Source organism: Pyrus communis, chromosome 6 (assembly GCF_963583255.1).
Source record: "Pyrus communis chromosome 6, drPyrComm1.1, whole genome shotgun sequence".
NCBI lineage: Eukaryota > Viridiplantae > Streptophyta > Magnoliopsida > Rosales > Rosaceae > Pyrus > Pyrus communis.
This window is the reverse complement of record NC_084808.1, coordinates 27,542,229-27,561,306: the sequence shown is the minus strand read 5'-3', so window position 1 is coordinate 27,561,306 and position 19,078 is coordinate 27,542,229. Positions and strand designations below refer to the sequence as shown.

Sequence of the window (19,078 nt, the reverse complement as noted above, 5' to 3'; positions counted from 1 at the left end):
CAGAAAATATAATAAGAAAAAGAAGTAGAGTGTTGGCAGAAAGTGATGTAAGTTGCGGCATACCTGTAGTCAAGTCTGTGTAATTGATTTTAGTTGTGAACACCGGTAACATGTACAACTCAGAGAACAAAAAACAGCAGAAACTGAAGAAGAAAATGATGTGCACATAGAACATACTGCAGTAACTATAAATTAAGGTTAGAAGTGTTTTAATAGTGATATAAATTTGTGGTGAAGAATTATGTATAAGAGGATAACTGCTTTTATGAGTGTGAGTATATAACACGTCAAAACGATTATTAATAATTAACGAAATATTTGAAGTAAAAAAATTTACATTTGATGTTGAAATTCGAGATAATAAATGTAGCTGTAACTTATTAGAAGTGTTTAAATTGGCATTAACCGGTCGATAACAGTTTGTTCAATTATATTGAATATGATTAGACCATGTTACGATACGATGTTATAGGAAAACGAAGAAAAACTTATATAAGCTATTAGAAACAAAATATAATTGTAAATATAAAGTTGTGTCATTTGATTCTAAATAAGCATGTATATACTGACAGCAAAACGAAATCATTAGGGTTTTATCCAAATTAGGAAAAATCTAAAATAAAAATTGAAAGACAACCTTAGATGAAAAAAAAAAGACTAACACTGTGAATTCTTAGCCCCCCCGACTATCCATTGCATGTGGTAATTTTTTAATTTATACAAATAAAGAGTAAGTGAAATTGGATGCATACCTGGGATGAGAATTTGAATAATGTTTCAGAAAATATAAGTTTGTTGGAATTTAGTACAACAAAAATGAAAATTGATGTCTTTTGCAATAAAATATATTTAGTGATAGTGTTATATAAGACTTAGAAAAGTATTGCAAATCATGCTATGATTAAATAGTAGTTTATTTGGCAATATTATAATTTTTAAAACAAAGTTAAATGTTGGCGATCTAAGACGGATCAGATTTACGTAAATTGGTAAACTTAGGTTTAATTATATGGAGTAAGAATCATCATTTCCGTCTTTTCTCTTCAGAGGAATTAACTATTACCAATTTATATAGATACTTTCTTCTTCTAACTTATTGTGAATACATGGTTAATTATTTGTTTGTCTAGCAAAAGGTTTAAGGCTAACATTTGGAAGTATAAACAGACATCCTTCCATTAAAGATAAATCCTGTCCATATTTTGTAAATATGTGAAAGAACATATTAGATTAAAATATGTGGACATGGTATATCTCTAGTGAAAATGTCTACTTTTATACTTTTGGATGTTCAATTTAGCCTTTCAATATGCAAGCAAGTAATTTGTCATGTATTTAGATCATGTGAAAAGAAGATGGTTTGTATATATATTAGTAATAGCTAATTCCTCTGAAGAGAAAGCTTAGTAAAAATTGTAATTAAACGTAAAGCATTAACAAAACAAAATTAATAAAGTATTAATCAATTTTACATACCTTTGAATGTTTGCTTCTTCATTGTTTGAAAATGTATTTGTCAGCACTGTAAGCTCCTTGCTGAATTAGCAATTTTTTTTTCCTTTCTAAAATTGTAAAATAAAGTGTTAAAAAAAAAGTTTTATGGCAATTAATTATAATATATAATAATTAGTTGACATCGATGGAAAAATGGTGTCATACGTAGGAAGAAAGTATAAAAACCAAATTTGAATGTAAGAAATAAAAAACAATTTGTAATTCATTATGATGCATTGTTATTTGTTTTATGGTAAACATAAAAGATGAAAGGTTTAAGGAACTTTAGACAATTCTTCTATTACAACATGGAAATATTCTCATGGAAAAAATATAATTGAACCATGGAACTAATTATCTCACAAATAATGATTGTATGGATACCTAAGACAAAACTGAACCAGATTTAAAGAATTGTACAGAGAGATGTTTTATAGCTTTCATACGATCATCAATTAAGTTTTGCATAATTATGTCCCATAATTTTTAGGAATGAAACAAACACATATAGCACTCATACTCTGAACTGAAAATATTCTTTAATTTCTTCAGTAATAACGTTGTTAAGGGAGAGAATGAAATTGGAATTTTATATCTTGGAGATTTTAGTGCACACATACATATCACATGTGCACGGAAAGCAGATTGAATTCAAATTGCAATTATATCGTCAATTGGCAATCTAAGATTTTACCATCTAAAAAAGTAGACTTTTACAAATTTATGCAGTTTATTGTTTTATGAACTGAAATCCCTGTCAAAAAAATGTAATGACGGATGAGGAATTACAATTTCATACCAACATGAGCCTTGAAATGTTACATCTATAAATTCTGAGTTGAAGGAACCCAAAAGTTGAATTCGTAGCTTTCAAAGAGATGCAAAATTTTTCCTAAACTATTAAAGGCCAGGCTCATGACACATAATCTCTAAGCAGCCAAAGAAGAAAAAAACTAAAAGCTAAGATATTGTAAGTACATTTCAACTACCTTAGGTAAAGCAATGACATAGGCCTGATGTTCCAATGATGCAAAACCTATAAAGTTGGGCAATTAGAAAAATTAATTCTTTTGGTTATAAATATTCAATTAGATACATTTTAAATAAGAACCAGACAAAAAATGCACATAAATGTGAGTTATGAAGATTGAGACAGCATAGAGGAAATGAAATAGACCTCATCAAGAGTAATACTACTGTAGTTTGTAGAAGGTGCCCAATCCTTAATGTCTTCAATTAGATTCATTTTAAATAGGATCAGCTGCTGCTATTTTTTCGATGTAGGACAATCGGTTCCTAAAGTTTCCCCAATAGAAAACTCTAACTCTAAAATATGAGTATATATCAAAATTTATAAACAAAGTCAGAGGAAACATTATGATTATTGAGCTAGTATTGAATAATGGGTACAAAACTGAAACTTTTGGATGGTCAACCTTGTTTGCAGATGAAATTAAGCATCCCGAAAAACCAAAACAAATCAATTTAACATAAAAGTTTGTACTACTCACCTCAAATCGGCCGGAGAACTCATAATGGAATTTCTACCAAGCAATTTTTCCTTAACCTTTTCCATCTCAGTATTTCTAAATAGGACATGGATTCTATAACATTAGTTAAAGAAAAAATTTATCTATACTACACATATGTAGATCAATTCCCAATAAATTAAGATGAAATCAAGGTATGGAATATATTAATTTAGGGTTGGAAAATCACCTCGAAATTTCAGTCGACAGAGATTGAGCAAGAAAGCCGAGAGACGAAGACATTGGGAGAGATGGAAGAGAGAGAAGTGATTTGTGAGATGAGAAAGTGAGAGATGCAGAGTCTCTGAACTGGGTTAATTTTCTTGTAAATTTTGTAACACATCTTTAAAAACAATATTCAAAGTACAGTTTTTAACACTACTCTCTACATTTTCTATTAAAATTTTTAAACCTTCTCTTGATGTCACTCTTGATAATGCTACATATAATTGGCCATGTGTAAAAACAGGTTCTGGAAGATATAAACCAACTTGTTTAAGAGATTTTCCTTGACTTTTATTGATTGTCATTGCATAACATGCTCTAATTGGAAATTGACGTCTTTTGAAGATGAAAGGCCACTTATTTTCTGTAGCTGTAAGAGTGATTCTTGGTATAAAAACTTTATGACCAATATTAGTACCAGTAAGAATTTTAGCTTCAATAATTCTATCAAATAATTGAGTAACAACTAATCTAGTTCCATTACACAAACCTGAAGACTGATTTAAGTTTCCTAGTAGCATAATAGGCATTCCTATTTTTAATACCAAATTATGTGCAGGTAAACCATTGAATTCAAGCTTGTTTAAAAATTATGTGGGGTACATTATTTCAAGATTTTCAACATTTGCATTTGAAAAACATAAAGAATCATAACTCAAAAATGTTTGTTGTTGTCCAGGTAATAAATTAATTATATAATTATTCACATCTGTAACAGTTGTATTTCGAGGTGTTATAATAGCTCTTTCCCTTAAATAAGCAAAATTGTCAAAAAAAGTTTCAAAACTCGGGTATGTTGCAGAATTGAATGGATAACATTTGTAGAACAATCAATTATCAAATCTTGTGGTATTTGAATCAAAGATGAATCCCTATCAATTGAATTATTCACATTGTTTGCATCATTAATTTGTCCATCACCAATTTGTAGAATCCAATTTGCAAAAGAACTAATTTTATTTTTTTCTTCAATACTCAATCCATTTTTTGACAATCTCATATTTTCTTTCAAATGAAAAATTTTAAAATATGGCCATAAATAAGAACTATTCAATGAAACATTTATTATATCCTCTTTAGTTCCTTGAGGAATAACAGGCAATATTTGTCGAAAATCACCACCCAATAAAAGAGTTTTTCCACCAAATGGAACATTTTTATCGAAAGCTTGTGAATTTGACAAAATATCTGAAAATGATTTATCTAATGCTTCAAAACAATATTTATGATTCATAGGTGCTTCATCCCATATAATTAAATCTGTTTTTTCAATTAATCCTGCAAGATGAGTTTTTTTCTTTATTGAACAAATTGAAGAATCAGTAATAATCAAAGGGATTTTAAATCTAGAATGGGCTGTTCTACCACCTGGTAATAATAATGATGCTATTCCTGATGATGCAACAGCTAGAACAATTTTACCGTCTGATCTAAGCTTACTTGTAATTGTATCCCATAAAAATGTTTTTCCAGTGCCTCCATGACCATAAACAAAGAATAGACCTCCTTTTTTTGCATTCACAGCATTTAAAACACAATCATAAACATGTTTTTGACCTTGGTTAAGCTGTGATTTCAAAAGTGCATGTTTCTTATAAAGTTCTTCACAATCATAATTTAATTCTTCTCTCAAAAGCCTATTTTGAATTTCTAACATTTTTTCTGCATTAGGCATGGGAAGATGATATTTTTTCAAAGAGGTAGATGCATTATTAAAAAGTAATTCTAATTCAAATAGCACTGAATCTTTTAATTCATGTTCTGGCACAATCATATCTGGAATTGCAAAAATTTTTCGCAATTTATATAAAATGTCATCATACATGTTTTGCCAATGACTATCAAAAAGATTTTGAGGATTTGCTACATCACAAAATAAAATTATTGTGACAAACAATTGTCTCAATTGAGCAGATGATGCAATATGTGCAGCACTTGATAAAGCCTCAATCCATTCTTTATCATCACCTAATAGTCCTAATGATTTGCATGCAGAATGGTAGGAAGAATGTACAACACCATTAATTGTTTTTAAATCCTCAAAACTAATGGCGCCTTTTATTAAATTCAAAAGCATTCTCAAATAATATAATTCGCCAGATGCAGGATGTACATATGTTATTCTGCAAATTGATGCTTTATATTTTCTTGGCTTCCAAGTTTTTTTCTTTACATCATACAAAAATTTTGTGGGAATTTGTGCATAAGTTAGTTCACGTGCGTTAGGAAAATTTTTGTTCAATTCAAACCAACTTGTTAACATTGTGTTTTCAAAAGCTTTTTGATTAATGATTGACTGTAGTGATTGATCAGCTGTAAAAACAACATTTTGTTCTAATGGTAAATGAACTGGTAATCGCTCTACAGAAGGCTCTCTATGATGTATGAAATATTGAAATAGTCTCCAAACAGCCTCATAAGGTGATATATATATCTACAATTGAGGTATGCTAAAATCTCATCATTCAAATTTTCTTGAAAAACTAAACGTGCTCTATCTGAACCTTTATTTACATATTTGAATAAATATTTTATAACATTGATTGACAACAGGATTCAACATTTATATGTGCATTATATTTTAGTAATAACTCTGCATTGTAAGGAACAACAAATCTATTATCAACTTTTATGCCGTTTTTAATCACAAATTTTTTCTTCATCTTCACGACGTTTATAAACAGCAAAACCATTTGTGTCAAAAATTGTTTCGCTTTTATATGGCTTAGGAAAGTTTTTAGAACATTTATTTTCTTGCATGCAAGGTGATTTTGGATTAATACAACCACATGGACCATGAATCATAAACTGATTAACAGTTTCATAAAGTTGTGGATGCAAATTTTTATCAGGTAATTCAGCAGAAATAATTGAGTCTATATCTGATGCGCAAAAACATTTCACATTTGGTTTCAGCCATATTAACATATGAGAATGAGGTAAACCTCTTTTTTGAAACTCAACTGTGCAAACATCTGTTCATGAAGAAAAAATGAAAACAAAGAAAAGAATAAAAGTAAATTTTATAATAAATAAGAAAACTAAAAAGCTTGAAATAAGTGCTAGAATGAGTTTTAGTAATTTACTTGCTTGAATTTCTCCAAAAGGCTTCCCGGACTTGATGAAATCAATCATATGATCAAGCTTCATTTTGAAGATTCTAGAAATTATATCAGGTCTATCTTCAGGTTTGAATCCTGGCTTATTCTCAAACTCTCTTGTGATTTCTGGTCATTTAACATTACATGTAAATGTTATAAACAAATCAGGATGTCCGTATTCTTTACAAATAGCCATAACATCTTGATAATTATTTATCACATATCTAGGACTTCCAGTATATGAAGCAGGTAATACAATTTTTTGTCCCAAATTATTTGCATCAGTATCACCTTTTGAGAATGCATCATATATTCCTTTATAAACTTCACTTCTCAAATTTTTTTGATTTTGTCTAATATAATCTAATCTATCTTCTTCAAGTGTTGCAAAAGAATCGACCAAATATTGTTGAAAAAGTCTTCCTCCTCTTAACAATGTACTTAATGGTGGTTCTCGTTCTTGAATTTGATAAGCAATGAAAGCTCTCATTGGTATTCTTTGTCTTTTAGTTTTTTTACCTTTATAATTTTCATTCCATTTTAAATCTGGTCTATAACCATCTTCACCATATGGAAAAAGAATTGGATATTGCAGAGATATAAATTTAGGATTCAACTTTGTTACACGTTTTAATTCGTGACTTTTAGACTCTATAATAATATCTCGATTAGAATCATACAATCCTATATCTCCAACTATCAAACCACCTATTTCATCAGTTGTAGGTTGCTCATATTGTTTGCTATCATTTAATTGCCTGCCTAGCAAAGTCATTTTTAATGAAGAAAGAGCATCGTTTTCAAATTTATCTCTTGCCATTCGAAAAAGTTTAACCAATTCATTTGATGCATCAAACATTTTGATTAACCCTTCTACAATTGTTGGATCTAGGCTTTGATTGTTTCCATTGGAATTAAAAACTTTAAGTCGATTTTCCACCTCATTATATGTATCATAGACATACAGTTGAGCAAATTTTGGAGACTCATTATCAACAGGCAAAAGAGATCCCATTAAATGACAAACTTGACCACTGATTTTGAAAATATAAGAGCTTGATCCATTGTTAATTGAGTTATCAACTTTGGCTCCCATTGAAGTGAATGCAAACATTGAGTTATAAGTTCTAATATTTTGTCGAAATGATAAATTTTTTTGCCCTTTAGTTGGATCAAGCAAGTAATCTAAAAATGGTGGTGCTGGTTTTGGATTTGGAAACTTAATTTTTCCTTGTTGGCAACAAAGAGTGAAAACAGGTAGATCGTTTTTACACTTCGGTTTAAGAGACTCTTTTAGCCAAAAATAAGCACCACAATGAACACACTTATAACTTTTATCTCCTAAGTCCGCATATTCTTTAACAACTCCTACAAAAAAAGATACAAAAACAAAACAAAATGAGCGTAATATTATTTAGGCAATTAGAAAATTGATATTCATGATATATCAAATTAATAGATGCATAAATTAAGAACTAACCTTTTCTATTCTTTTGAAAAAATGCTTGACCCTTGTTCATAAGATTATTATTCTGATCATCAAGGGTTTGTTGAGTATTTTTTGTAGATTGGTCTAATACATTGACAACCTTTTTTCCCTTTTTATCTCTTAAGAGAACATTTTTTTCAACAACAGTCATGCAATGTGATTCATTGATATTGGAAGAACTTATGTTTTCAACATCTTGTTGAACAGAAGATGTGCTAGTACCATCTTGGTAGTCAATGGCTGAGTTTTCTTGAATAATTGGACTACTCTTAGATAAGAAAACATCGACATAGTTTTGTATACAACTTATTCTACACACTCTTTTAAATTGTCTGTCATAGTCAGATACAACATAGGATTGATTATTGACAAACTCTTTCTCGTGTTCTGTATCATTAATTGTTAAAGCATTTGCAAGTCTTTTTGACATGATGGAATCAAATTGTAATACAAATTTGAAAACAAATTAGTGCAAACCACGCTGAAAAAGACAAAAAAATGAAAAAAAGAAGTATCAACAAACACATAATGTGAAGATTAAACAAATATATACTATAATGATTAAAAAGAATAGATCACCCAAATTTTAAAATGCGACTGGAAAAAAAAAGTTATAAAAAAAAAAAAGAAGATTAAAAAAAGTAAAGTTTAAAACTAAATAATTTAAATTTTAAAATTGCTCACCTTTAACAATTGAAATTTTAGAAAATACAATAGCCAATCTGTTCAAAAAGGCAAACAACAAACAATTATTACAATGGACAATAGAATTTAGTTCAGCAACAAATGGCAAGACACAAAATATCAAACAAATAATAAATAGAACTTAAAAAAATTTAAAAATTAACAAAGTAATAAGATAACTACATTCTTACTTCTTATAGTTCAGTTGTGAAACTATGCACTAATGCACCATGTAACCACAAAGCAAAATTTATTTTGCAGATAAGTTTTCAATGGGAGTATCACTTCTTACTTGTCTTATCCACGCTGAGTGGAAACTGCAAAGATCAACAGTATTAACAATGTTTATTCTCAATGAAACACAAATTACAAAAAATAAAAAAAGCCAATTGATTTTTACTAATACATGAATTATATAAATTGATGGCTAGATTATCAAATATATCGTGAGAAAATGGGAGCCCTAAAACTTTTTTAAACAATGGGTGACACAGAATTAACAAATACACATGTTCAAAGAAATGTATATGTTAACTAAAACAAAAATTGTTATCACAATAGAAAATTGTAATATCACTCCGTGATATTGACAGTTGTTGCAAACATCTAACTTTTTTAATAACACAGTATATGACTATAAAAAAGCATTTTACATATAATTTATCTATGATATTCACAGTTTTACTAAAAACGATAACACAGTTAACTACAAAAATAAAAACTATCTATGGTTCCAAGAATCATGATTAACACAACGTGGAACCGATGGGTTTAAAATGTATAAGCTAAAATTAAAAGTAACTTCTCAGATAAAAAGGTAATATACAGAGTAAAGGAAAAAAAAAACAAAAAGACTATACTGCATAGATAACATTGATAAAAAAAAACAAAACATTCTATTTTTATGATAATGTACTATCTAGTTATAAAATTATAACATAAAGTAGCTCAACATTATAACTTAAGTAAAGAAATATTTGAAAAGAATGATTTGATATACAATTTAGAGCCACAGTATTAACTACAATCAGACAATTGTCAAACAAAAGGAAGAAATATAATCTTGAACACAATATTAACAAAGTGAAAAGCACTTACAAACACAATCAATTGTCTGTAAACTTGACAGCTGAAAGCTAACTTGGCAGTTAAAATTAGAATAGGAACTGAGATGCAGCAAAGATGTTTTTTTTTTTTCAACCAAAATTAATCTGCAGATGATTGCAAACAAAGAAATAATTACTTCTCAAATAAATATAAAACGAATTTAAAATATTTCAAGGCTACTTTTAATAACAGCATAATAAAGATAAAGATTTTATCAACATGACTCTCAATTTTATGCAGGTTGGGATAATCCAATTTAAAAGAAAGGGATTTCTTCCCTAATTGTTGTGATAAGAATCACTTAAAGACAATAAGAACCACTCCAATTCATAATAGCAGAGTGTGCTCGTACATAAGAGATGCTTATGCAACCTCTGAACTTCTCAGAAGAAATGATGTTGATGCATTAGAGATTCATACAACTGGAAGGTACAATTTCTTAATAATTGAAAAGTAAGCATACATGTTAACTACTATTAAGCTGATTGAGGGAAGAACTTTTACCACTTCTATGGATGTTCTATGCACTTTAATCTAATTGAGCTCAAAACTTCAACATTAATTCAAGCATAGGTAGTCACACTTTGCTAAGCCTTAATTTCTTCAAACACCAATATTTCCTGCAAGAAAAAACCGATTCACATTAGACAACGGCATTGAATACAGTAAAAAATCAACGAAACAGTCAATGCAATACAAAAAAACTTCAATATTACACCAACCAACCAATCGATCTACAAATTTTCTTCCTAATCAAAGAAAAAAGAAAAAGAATAAAATAGACAAACCACCTAAAACACCGCAATCAGCCAGAAAACCCACCTCTTCAGACGGCAGACGATCAACATGAACAGAGAAGCAAGGAAACACGAAGATCGAACATGGAAAAAAGCAGAGAAACAGAGAGCAGGCGAAAGCCAAAAGCAACGGAAGAAAATGAGAGAGGGTTCGAGCACCTTCCCATATGTAGACTCACTCTACCAAGGGGCAAAATCGCCAATTCATGTAGCATCTTTTAAAGGGCTGAAAATTGTGCGTTAGATCAGGAGCAAAACCGGATTGGCACTGTTAATGAACAGTGCCAATCCGCTGAGCTTTAGTATATATAGAACTTGCTCGCCGATTTCAAATCACTCTAATTCTCATGCCATTTAACGGGTTTTGAATTGCTACTAACTCAATTCTCAAATCACAAAATTCCAATAAGGGCATATGCCGAAACACAAAAAAAATCCATACAGTGATCATTTAAAGATTGACATACAAAAAAAATCCATAATTCAAACTTTAAAATGCAGAACAGACAAAGAAAACCCAAAAGTTAATCATGGCCATTTTTCTTCTTTTAAATTCCGGACAAAAATCAAACCACAGATAATTAGAACAACCAAACCCAAAAATTTCCCCAAAAAAAACCTGAACAACAATAAAATTAATTAGTCTAAACCTTAAACCGCAGCCATATCCTTCCTCAACAATTTTTAAATTTTAATTAAAACACAAAAAAATGAAAAAAAGGTTAAAGATAAATTATATAACCATAGCCATATCCATTCGTCGGCAATCTTTCAATTTTAGTTAAAACGCAAAAATAATTAAAAAAAACATAACAGGCACAGATCACATAATCGAAAAGAAGTTTCGCAACTCATCCACAATAATCAACAGCTAAATTAAACCCAAAAATTAATCATGATCATCCATTTGTATAGCTGGAAATGTTTAGCCCTTAATTAAAACACCAAAATAAAAAATTCCTCACTCACAGTACAAAACCGAAACATACAAAGCAAAACCCAAAAATTAATCATCAGTATTCCTCTTTTTTTTTTTCTTTTTTTTTTTTTAAGTTTGAGGGAAAAATCAAAGCACAAACAAAAAAAAAATAACACCAAAGAGATAAATTATATACCTGACCCAGAAAAAGCTAGGAAGAATAAAACCCTAAAACTTGAAGAAAAATGTTTCCTGCAACCGAAATGCAAAATCAGAGATACCAACCAGACATAGAGCACGAAAAAACAAAGAAAACGCTGGGCAAAAAAGCCGAATAGCCCATATTCACAACAATCAATCATAAAATTTTCTTCCTAACCAAACAGAAAATAAACCAACACATGAATCAACATACCTGAACGGGAGCAATTCGTTTGTGCAAAACAGGGGAAAAAACGCCAAACACCTTCGAGAAGATCCGATCGGAACCGAAATCAAAAGACAGACTGGAAAACTAAAGAGAAACGGAACGACTGAGAGAAAAACGAAGAGGAAAAGAAAAAGTAGAAGATGCTTCTGGCATCTTTCCTATAAAACGCAACGTGGCCAAAGCTCAACCAAAAACACCAAAAAGCACCTTTCAAACGGGAGCAACAGCTGCAAACAAAAATGAAAGAGGGGCAAAATAGACCATTTACTGCACAATCCCACCAAAGTACAAAAACCATGAATAAAATGAGGGTTAAAACCGGATGGGCACTGTTAATGAACAGTGCCAATCCACCGGCTTTTAGTATATATAGAATTTGTTTCAGTTAATTAAAAGCTTTTCGTTATAGTTAGTATCACTATCAGTACTAATATCCATCAAGAATCACATAAAGTGACATATCACTGATCAATCTCTTTTTTTTTTTTTTTTTTTTTTTTTGTTTCCCTTCAAAACGTTAGACGGGTAATGTTAAATACAAATAGAAACATTTACGTCAGATGTCAAAGTAATAGACAACTAAATCGTATCCAGCACACTTCAATTCAAACATGCTTATTCTCTGCCTCTATTGATACAAATGTGAACAGAAAAAACTTTTCCATGAATGAAAGGTGTATAATTAACCTTATTCTCTATCATCATCGTCGTCATAGTGGTCATCTGCCTCAAGGTTCATTTATGATCGGGACAAGTTTTCACTTCGAGGAGGATAAAAATGATTTCGACAGATGTAATATCTATTCCAGTCAAACGGTACCTTGAACAACTGTGTTAGTTTTGCATCAATATCAGCGGCGGAGTTAGTTGTCCTCCATTTATTTTCAGAAAACAACCAATGCGTGGTATCTGCAAATCCAGCCTAGCTAGCTATCACTTCATCTTTGACGATCATCCTATCCCGTTTCTTGTTACGTCATATCTTTACAATTTAAAACCAAATCAAATGTCGCTTAATTTGGTTCGGGTTCTAGACCGCTCTCGGGTAGACACGGCAGACACGTATTAGGCCATCGATGGCGCCAATTCATTAATGTATGATACCAAATTAAAATAAAATGGCAGCACGTACTGGTCAAGTGTGACAATCACGTATAGATGAAAGTTTGGAATGTTGAGTTAATGTTGTGTATCGTCATCAGTCGATGGTCTATTGAGTTTATAGCTACAATATGTATATATGCAAAGTAAAGCCTAACAAAGACGAACCAAAATCAATGCATCACATGCTGGAAACCTAAATTTAAAGCCGTGGCAATCAATCAAAACAATCCCGCTGTACTTACAGATCGATGAATCCTATATATTTAGAGTTCACATCTTCTGCACCTATTCTGTTTGTGGCTTCACTGTGACCTTTATTAGTGATTGACATGTGTTAATAAAATTAAGCTTCCTTAACTCTATTTTCATAAACTTAACATGTCAATCAACGGTGAAGACTGCAATGCTGAAGATTTGATCTCGTACATTTACAAAAGAAGAAAAAATCATTAATAATTGAGGATACGATACCACTTCCTTCCTAACATTTCTTTCGGTGTATAATCAATCATATCAAAACCATCTCATGTTAATTTTGTATATAAAAGTTACCCTAAAATTTAGCGATGTTAACTGAGTTGAGATCTGTAATCTGTTAATAATTTAAAAATCCGGTAACAATAAGTTGTATTGTGTTTTCCTTACATGAAAGACAGTATTACATCGATCAAAACCATACTCGAGCCAAGGTTACAAATTCATATAGAAAGAAGATATGCCAATAAAGATAAAGAAAAGAAAATAGGGTTTTGCTATGACACATATTTAAACAGCTTGAAATGATTTTTGCACTTATACAGTATTTCTCCTTTATTTTCTTGAGTTTTGCAAATCTTTCAAATGATGTGGCTGTGGTATAAAAACATGGTATCAATAGCATTACTCAATTAGTTATAGTTTTTAACTGGATCAAAGAAAAGGCACCACCAAAAAAAAAGCAACCACCAATCCCATTCACCATTTCATTCTCAGCTTTGTTTGTTTGTTGTTTGCTTTGACTTTAGAGCTTGACCACCTCAGGAATATGAACCGGGTACTTATCGATGCAATCAGCCCAGGGCCCATCCGACGTTATTGTGATGGTCCGATTGCACTTCCAGACGGCGCTGTTGCACTTAAACCCGCTCCCGAACGCAATCTGCCAAACCCTATCACCTTTTTTCATCCTACCCTTCGCCTCGATGTACCCCAACTCGTACCACAGCGACGACGACGACGTATTGCCGAACCTGTGCAGTGTCATCCTCGACGCCTCGCAGTGCTCCGCCGACAGCTGTAAATTCTTCTGCAGCTCGTCGATCACCGCCCTTCCGCCCGCGTGGATGCAGAAGTGCTCGAACGCCTCTCGGAAATCAGGAATGTACGGCTTCCATTTCGGGTTCAAGATTTTCCGGCCGATCAGCGTGAAGAGAAACAGCAACTGCTCCGACGCCGGCAGCACCAGCGGGCCGATCGTCGTGATGTTCGATTTCAACGCTTCCCCGGCAATCGCCATCAGATCTTTAGAGAGTGAAATTCCAACTTTGCCTTCCTTGTCTTCTTCCTCGAACACGCACCTATACGCCTTGTCATCGGCTCCCTTGTGTGTCCTTACAACGTGGACCAATCGGTATTTTGCGCGGCGGTGCTCGGACTTCCTGTTTGATAAAAGCAAGGCGGCGCCACCCATCCGGAAGAGGCAGTTGGGGAGGAGCATCGCCCTCTCGTTGCCTTGGTAATAGTTCGGGGTGATGATCTCGGTGCTGACGACCACCGCGTTAGAGTTGGGATGCACCTGGAGGAGGTCGCGCGCCAAATCGATCGAAATGAGGCCGGCGCTGCAGCCCATGCCGGAGAGGTTGAAGCTCTTGATGTTGCTTCGGAGCTTGTACTTGTTGACCACCATCGCCGAGAGCGACGGCGTCGGCGAGAAGAGGCTACAGTTAACAATGAGAATATCGATGTCTTTGGGCTTGAGCCCAGTCTTCTCCAACAGAGAGTCCATGGCGGAGAAGATGACGAGCTCCGCCTCGCCCCTAGCGGTCTCCATGGTGGGGTTGGGCGGAATGTAGTGAATCGCCGGAGGGAGGCAGGTCTCCTCCCCGAGGCCCGAGCGCTCGAGGATCCTCATCTGGAACTCGACGCTCTTGGGGTTGTTGCTGAGGTTGAGGCGGGAGTGCTCCATGAAGGTGGAGAAGGGGACGCGGCAGGTGACCGGAGGCTTGAAACAGGCGTAGTCGACGAGGTAGACGGATCGGGGTTTGGACATAAAGTAGACGGTGGCGATGAAAATGATGAGGAATGAGGAGCAGAGGATTTGGACGAGGTCGAAGTGGAGTGAGTCCCAGAGCTTGAGAAGCTCGTCGGGGCCGAGGCGGAGGACCTCCAGTAGGATTCCGGCCATGATGGGGATGAGAGTGAGGGTAAGAATGTGGTTGACGAGGTACTGGTAGCCGAGCTTGACATACTTGAGCTTGACGGAGTTGGAGAAGTCCGGCAAGATTGGAGGCATGGTTGGATGCTAGGTTTTCGGCAAAGAAGGAGAGAGTTGAGAAGAGATGACGAGCAGTAATGGTGGTGAGAGTTGAGGGGGCGTGGTATTAGGTGGGAAGGGGGGCGTGGGGATTTAAAGGCAACGGGACCGGGGCAATGCAGGTGGCAGATGGCGATTAAATGGGGAACTTCACGTCACTCAACGCTCACTTTACTTTGGTATTAATTATATTTTTCGCATACATTTCTTTTCCACGTGTAACTAAACCCATGCCCTAACATATATAGCTATAGCTATAGCTACTACCAGTTTTGGGCTTTAAAACTTTACATGCACATGTTTCTTTTTTGGTTCCACTAATCATGAGCTTCCCCACCTGTAATTTGTCAAACATTAACAAGTTGGATAATGTTACAGAGATAAATATATAATTATATGTTGTGAATCCCCTCTTTAAGAAAAAAAAAAAAAAAAAAAAAAAAAAAAAAGAGGTGTCTGGCCATGTTATTGTACGACTCGTTTCATAATAGCTTGAGACCGTTTGTGTTTTAGTTATAATCGGCCTCATGCTATTTTCACTTATTGTGAAAATTGTTTTAAATGCATTACCACATATGTTTTATTTGAAACTAAATAATTAGTTTCATATGTGCAATCTTTATAATCTAATTTATTGATACGATCATACAAAACGAAAAGAGAAATTTTTGGTTGTGTCATATTAAGGGGTGGTTTAGGTATACAAACTAAACAGAATTTAATTTGATGTGTATTCTCAACTACATGACGATGATGTTATGAATTTGACTTCAAACCATATGCCTAAAAGTATATATAAAATTCGGAACAAAAAAAAAAAAATATTGAAAATGAAGTCAACTTGAGTCAGCCATTATAGTTACGGAAATTAATTTCCGGTTCCTAATTAATGTGGTTGTTAGTTGTTATTTATTTGAATTAAAAAACAATTTTAGAAGGAATAAAAGACTTACAAGAAATGCGAAGGAAACTTTCAAAAGTGAGATTCTTTATAAATCATATGTCATCTCATGTTTTCAGCGGAATGTTTTATAATGTTGGTAGAGAGTCCATGAAGATTACTGTGACATCCCACATCGCGCCAGACGAGTGATTCTTATATGTATATTCTCATCTCTACCTAGCACGAGACATTTTGGGAGCTTACTGGCTTCGGGTTCCATGGAACTCTAAAGTTAAGCGAGTAGCGCGCGAGAGCACTTCCAGGATGGGTGACCCATCGGGAAGTTCTCGTGTGAGTTCCCAGAAACAAAACCGTGAGGGCGTGGTCGGGGTCCAAAGCGGATAATATCGTGCTACGGTGGTGGAGCGGGCCCGGGAAGTGGTCCCCCTGGGCAGGGATGTGACAATTTGGTATCAGAGCCTAACCCTGGTCGTGGTGTGCCGACGAGGACGTCGGGCCCCTAAGGGGGGTGGATTGTGACATCCCACATCGCTCCAGGGGAGTGATCCTTATATGTATATTCCCATCTCTACCTAGCACGAGCCCTTTTGGGAGCTCACTGGCTTCAGGTTCCATGGAAACTCCGAAGTTAAGCGAGTAGCGTGCGAGAGCACTCCCAGGATGGGTGACCCATCAGGAAGTTCTCGTGTGAGTTCCCAGAAACAAAACTGTGAGGGCGTGATCGGGGCCCAAAGCGGACAATATCGTGTTACGGTGGTGGAGCGGGCTTGGAAAATGGTCTCCCCGGGTCGAGATGTGACAATTACCACCTTGAGAGAACCTTCTTAATACTTCTCAAGACCTTATATTATAATATATTTTTTTTCAACCAATCGGATAAAAGTATCTTATATTTATTTCTCCTCCATTTTCCCTCTTTGGAAGGGTACATTAAACCTTTCTTGAAATTTGCCATGGTGATAATCTATAATTTTGTTATATATATTTGTCTTATGTATATAATTTTTTAGAATTACCAGAGTTATTGCACAGCTCGATCATCCTTGTTGCTAGGTTTGAGCGACGACGCCGTCTTCAAGAGAACCCTTTTGTGCCGATGGGCCAACTGGTTGGCGGAGTGCACAGCGGAGTCGCAGGCTTGGCATAAGAAAGCGTCGTCGGCAGCGCAGTACCAACGAGCTCTCTTTTTAATGCAGCTGTCACACACCCGGGCAGTTTTACCGCCGACGGCGTTTGCCACTCTCTTGCTAGAATTCATCGAAGAAAACAAAATTCGAAACAAAATCTGAAATCCCAAAAGCTTTTTCTGAGAAAGTAAATTTAAATAGTGCGAATTCGAGAGTAGCAACTATCCGATAAAAATGCACTTTTATATAAGTGAAAAGCGCAAGAAATAATTGGGGCGTGAGTGCGTGCCCCACAACCGGCGCTTTTACAGAGCATCAAAACAGCGAAGGCAGCTCATCTGCACTTTTGGGGAGGAGAGAGAGAGGAGGCGTATCTGTTTCCTAATTGGTCGAGTTTACAAATTCGATCCGAATCCCCGGCTTCCCATTGGCTACTTCTCCCCATCGACATAAGAAATTTTTAGTTATGACGAGAATATAAATGGTACTATCACATGTTTTAATAGGAGTGGTGAGAAGTTTTATTTTTTAAGTTATTAATTTTTTAGCACACATATCTTATAATTTGCATAATAACACGTGATGTAACACCTTGTATACCAATCACATTGAAAAATCGCTCTACAGATTTCTTGTTTCGTATTAGATACGGGTCCCATCTTGCACCTTCTTCTTACCCGAATTGTAAAATGACCCTTTTTTTAGTTTTCGTTAAACTTCTCTTAAATTTCGGAGTGTTGCGTGCCCTCTAGCACTGTGGTCCTCCCATGATCCTAGTGTCCTCTAAAAAGGACTTGGCTTCCATCCATCATAAACCCTCTTCAAAGCGTGATAGGACCAATCAGCTAATAATATCAGTTCTCGCGCATAAAGATCTTATTTTTTCATCCTGGAAAGGTAGTACTCATTAAAATAAAAATACAGAGATAATGTTAGAGAGATTTAATTTATTGACAAATTTATAAATCATATGGTGTTCATTAATAAGAACGAACACGTTTCTCAATGCTTAAGTTATAATTTAATTACCAACTTTCATATTAGTTAGTTTACAAAACTTTGCATGTAAATTAAGTTTTCCCAGCATTACCTAAAACACAGCCTAATTCTATCGGTCAATTACGGTATTGCTGGGTAAATAACTCTCAAATTCTACGCCGCTTTTGTCATTTAGATTACAAGTCAAGTTTGTTTAAAGGAAGTGATTTATCGAACTTTCATTTTCTTTTTCAAGTTGATGGATACAAAGTCACTCTTGACTAGTAGTAGAAATAGATGGGTTGGATTAAGAATATGAACACATCCAATTGACGCACGACCTTGACGTAGAAAAATATGTTGTAAAAGAGAGGTCGTTGATTATTAGTGGTTTGAATTCACACATCTCCTAGCTAGTTAATCAGATAAAAGGATAAGGATAAGTAATAACGGTGTATGAATAAAAGATGATGTGGAGATCGTATAAATTGTAGAAGATTACCGCAAGAGCCAAAAGGTCGCTGAGAATTAAGACTTTTCTCTGAGAAAAAAGTCCACCTTTACGTCAATCACTGGACCTAAGGCCCATGTTGATTTGTAACATTTTAAGTTCGGCCGAGAAGGCCCATTAACGATGGAAACCTTAGAACGTTAAGCTTTGAACTTTGAAGGGGGCAA

General features: G+C 34.1%; 2 protein-coding genes across 7 annotated transcripts; both read right to left on the bottom strand.

Annotated features, from left to right (window-relative positions):
• Nucleotides 1–790: 790 nt before the first annotated feature.
• On the bottom strand, nt 791–12,059 carry LOC137738051 (uncharacterized). Of its 6 annotated transcripts, XM_068477655.1 has the most exons (10): nt 11,761–12,059; nt 10,134–10,249; nt 9,621–9,733; nt 8,714–8,839; nt 8,523–8,560; nt 7,830–8,319; nt 6,335–6,475; nt 6,194–6,223; nt 2,484–2,530; nt 791–1,562 (listed from the first exon to the last, which is right to left on the bottom strand). In XM_068477655.1, exons 6-10 carry the CDS (start codon nt 8,266–8,268, stop codon nt 1,542–1,544), a joined length of 678 nt encoding a protein of 225 aa, XP_068333756.1. In that variant the 5' UTR covers nt 8,269–8,319; nt 8,523–8,560; nt 8,714–8,839; nt 9,621–9,733; nt 10,134–10,249; nt 11,761–12,059; the 3' UTR covers nt 791–1,541. The 6 variants fall into 6 exon arrangements, 1 of the variants encoding a protein (XP_068333756.1); XR_011068856.1 differs by lacking the exons at nt 6,194–6,223; nt 7,830–8,319 and having other exon boundaries at nt 809–1,558; nt 2,481–2,530; XR_011068857.1 differs by lacking the exons at nt 2,484–2,530; nt 6,194–6,223; nt 7,830–8,319 and having other exon boundaries at nt 809–1,562.
• A 1,394-nt stretch (nt 12,060–13,453) lies between these two features.
• LOC137736964 (3-ketoacyl-CoA synthase 6-like) lies at nt 13,454–15,474 on the bottom strand. The gene has a single exon (XM_068476292.1). It carries the CDS (start codon nt 15,368–15,370, stop codon nt 13,880–13,882), a length of 1,491 nt encoding a protein of 496 aa, XP_068332393.1. The 5' UTR covers nt 15,371–15,474; the 3' UTR covers nt 13,454–13,879.
• Between the last annotated feature and the right edge of the window lie 3,604 nt (nt 15,475–19,078).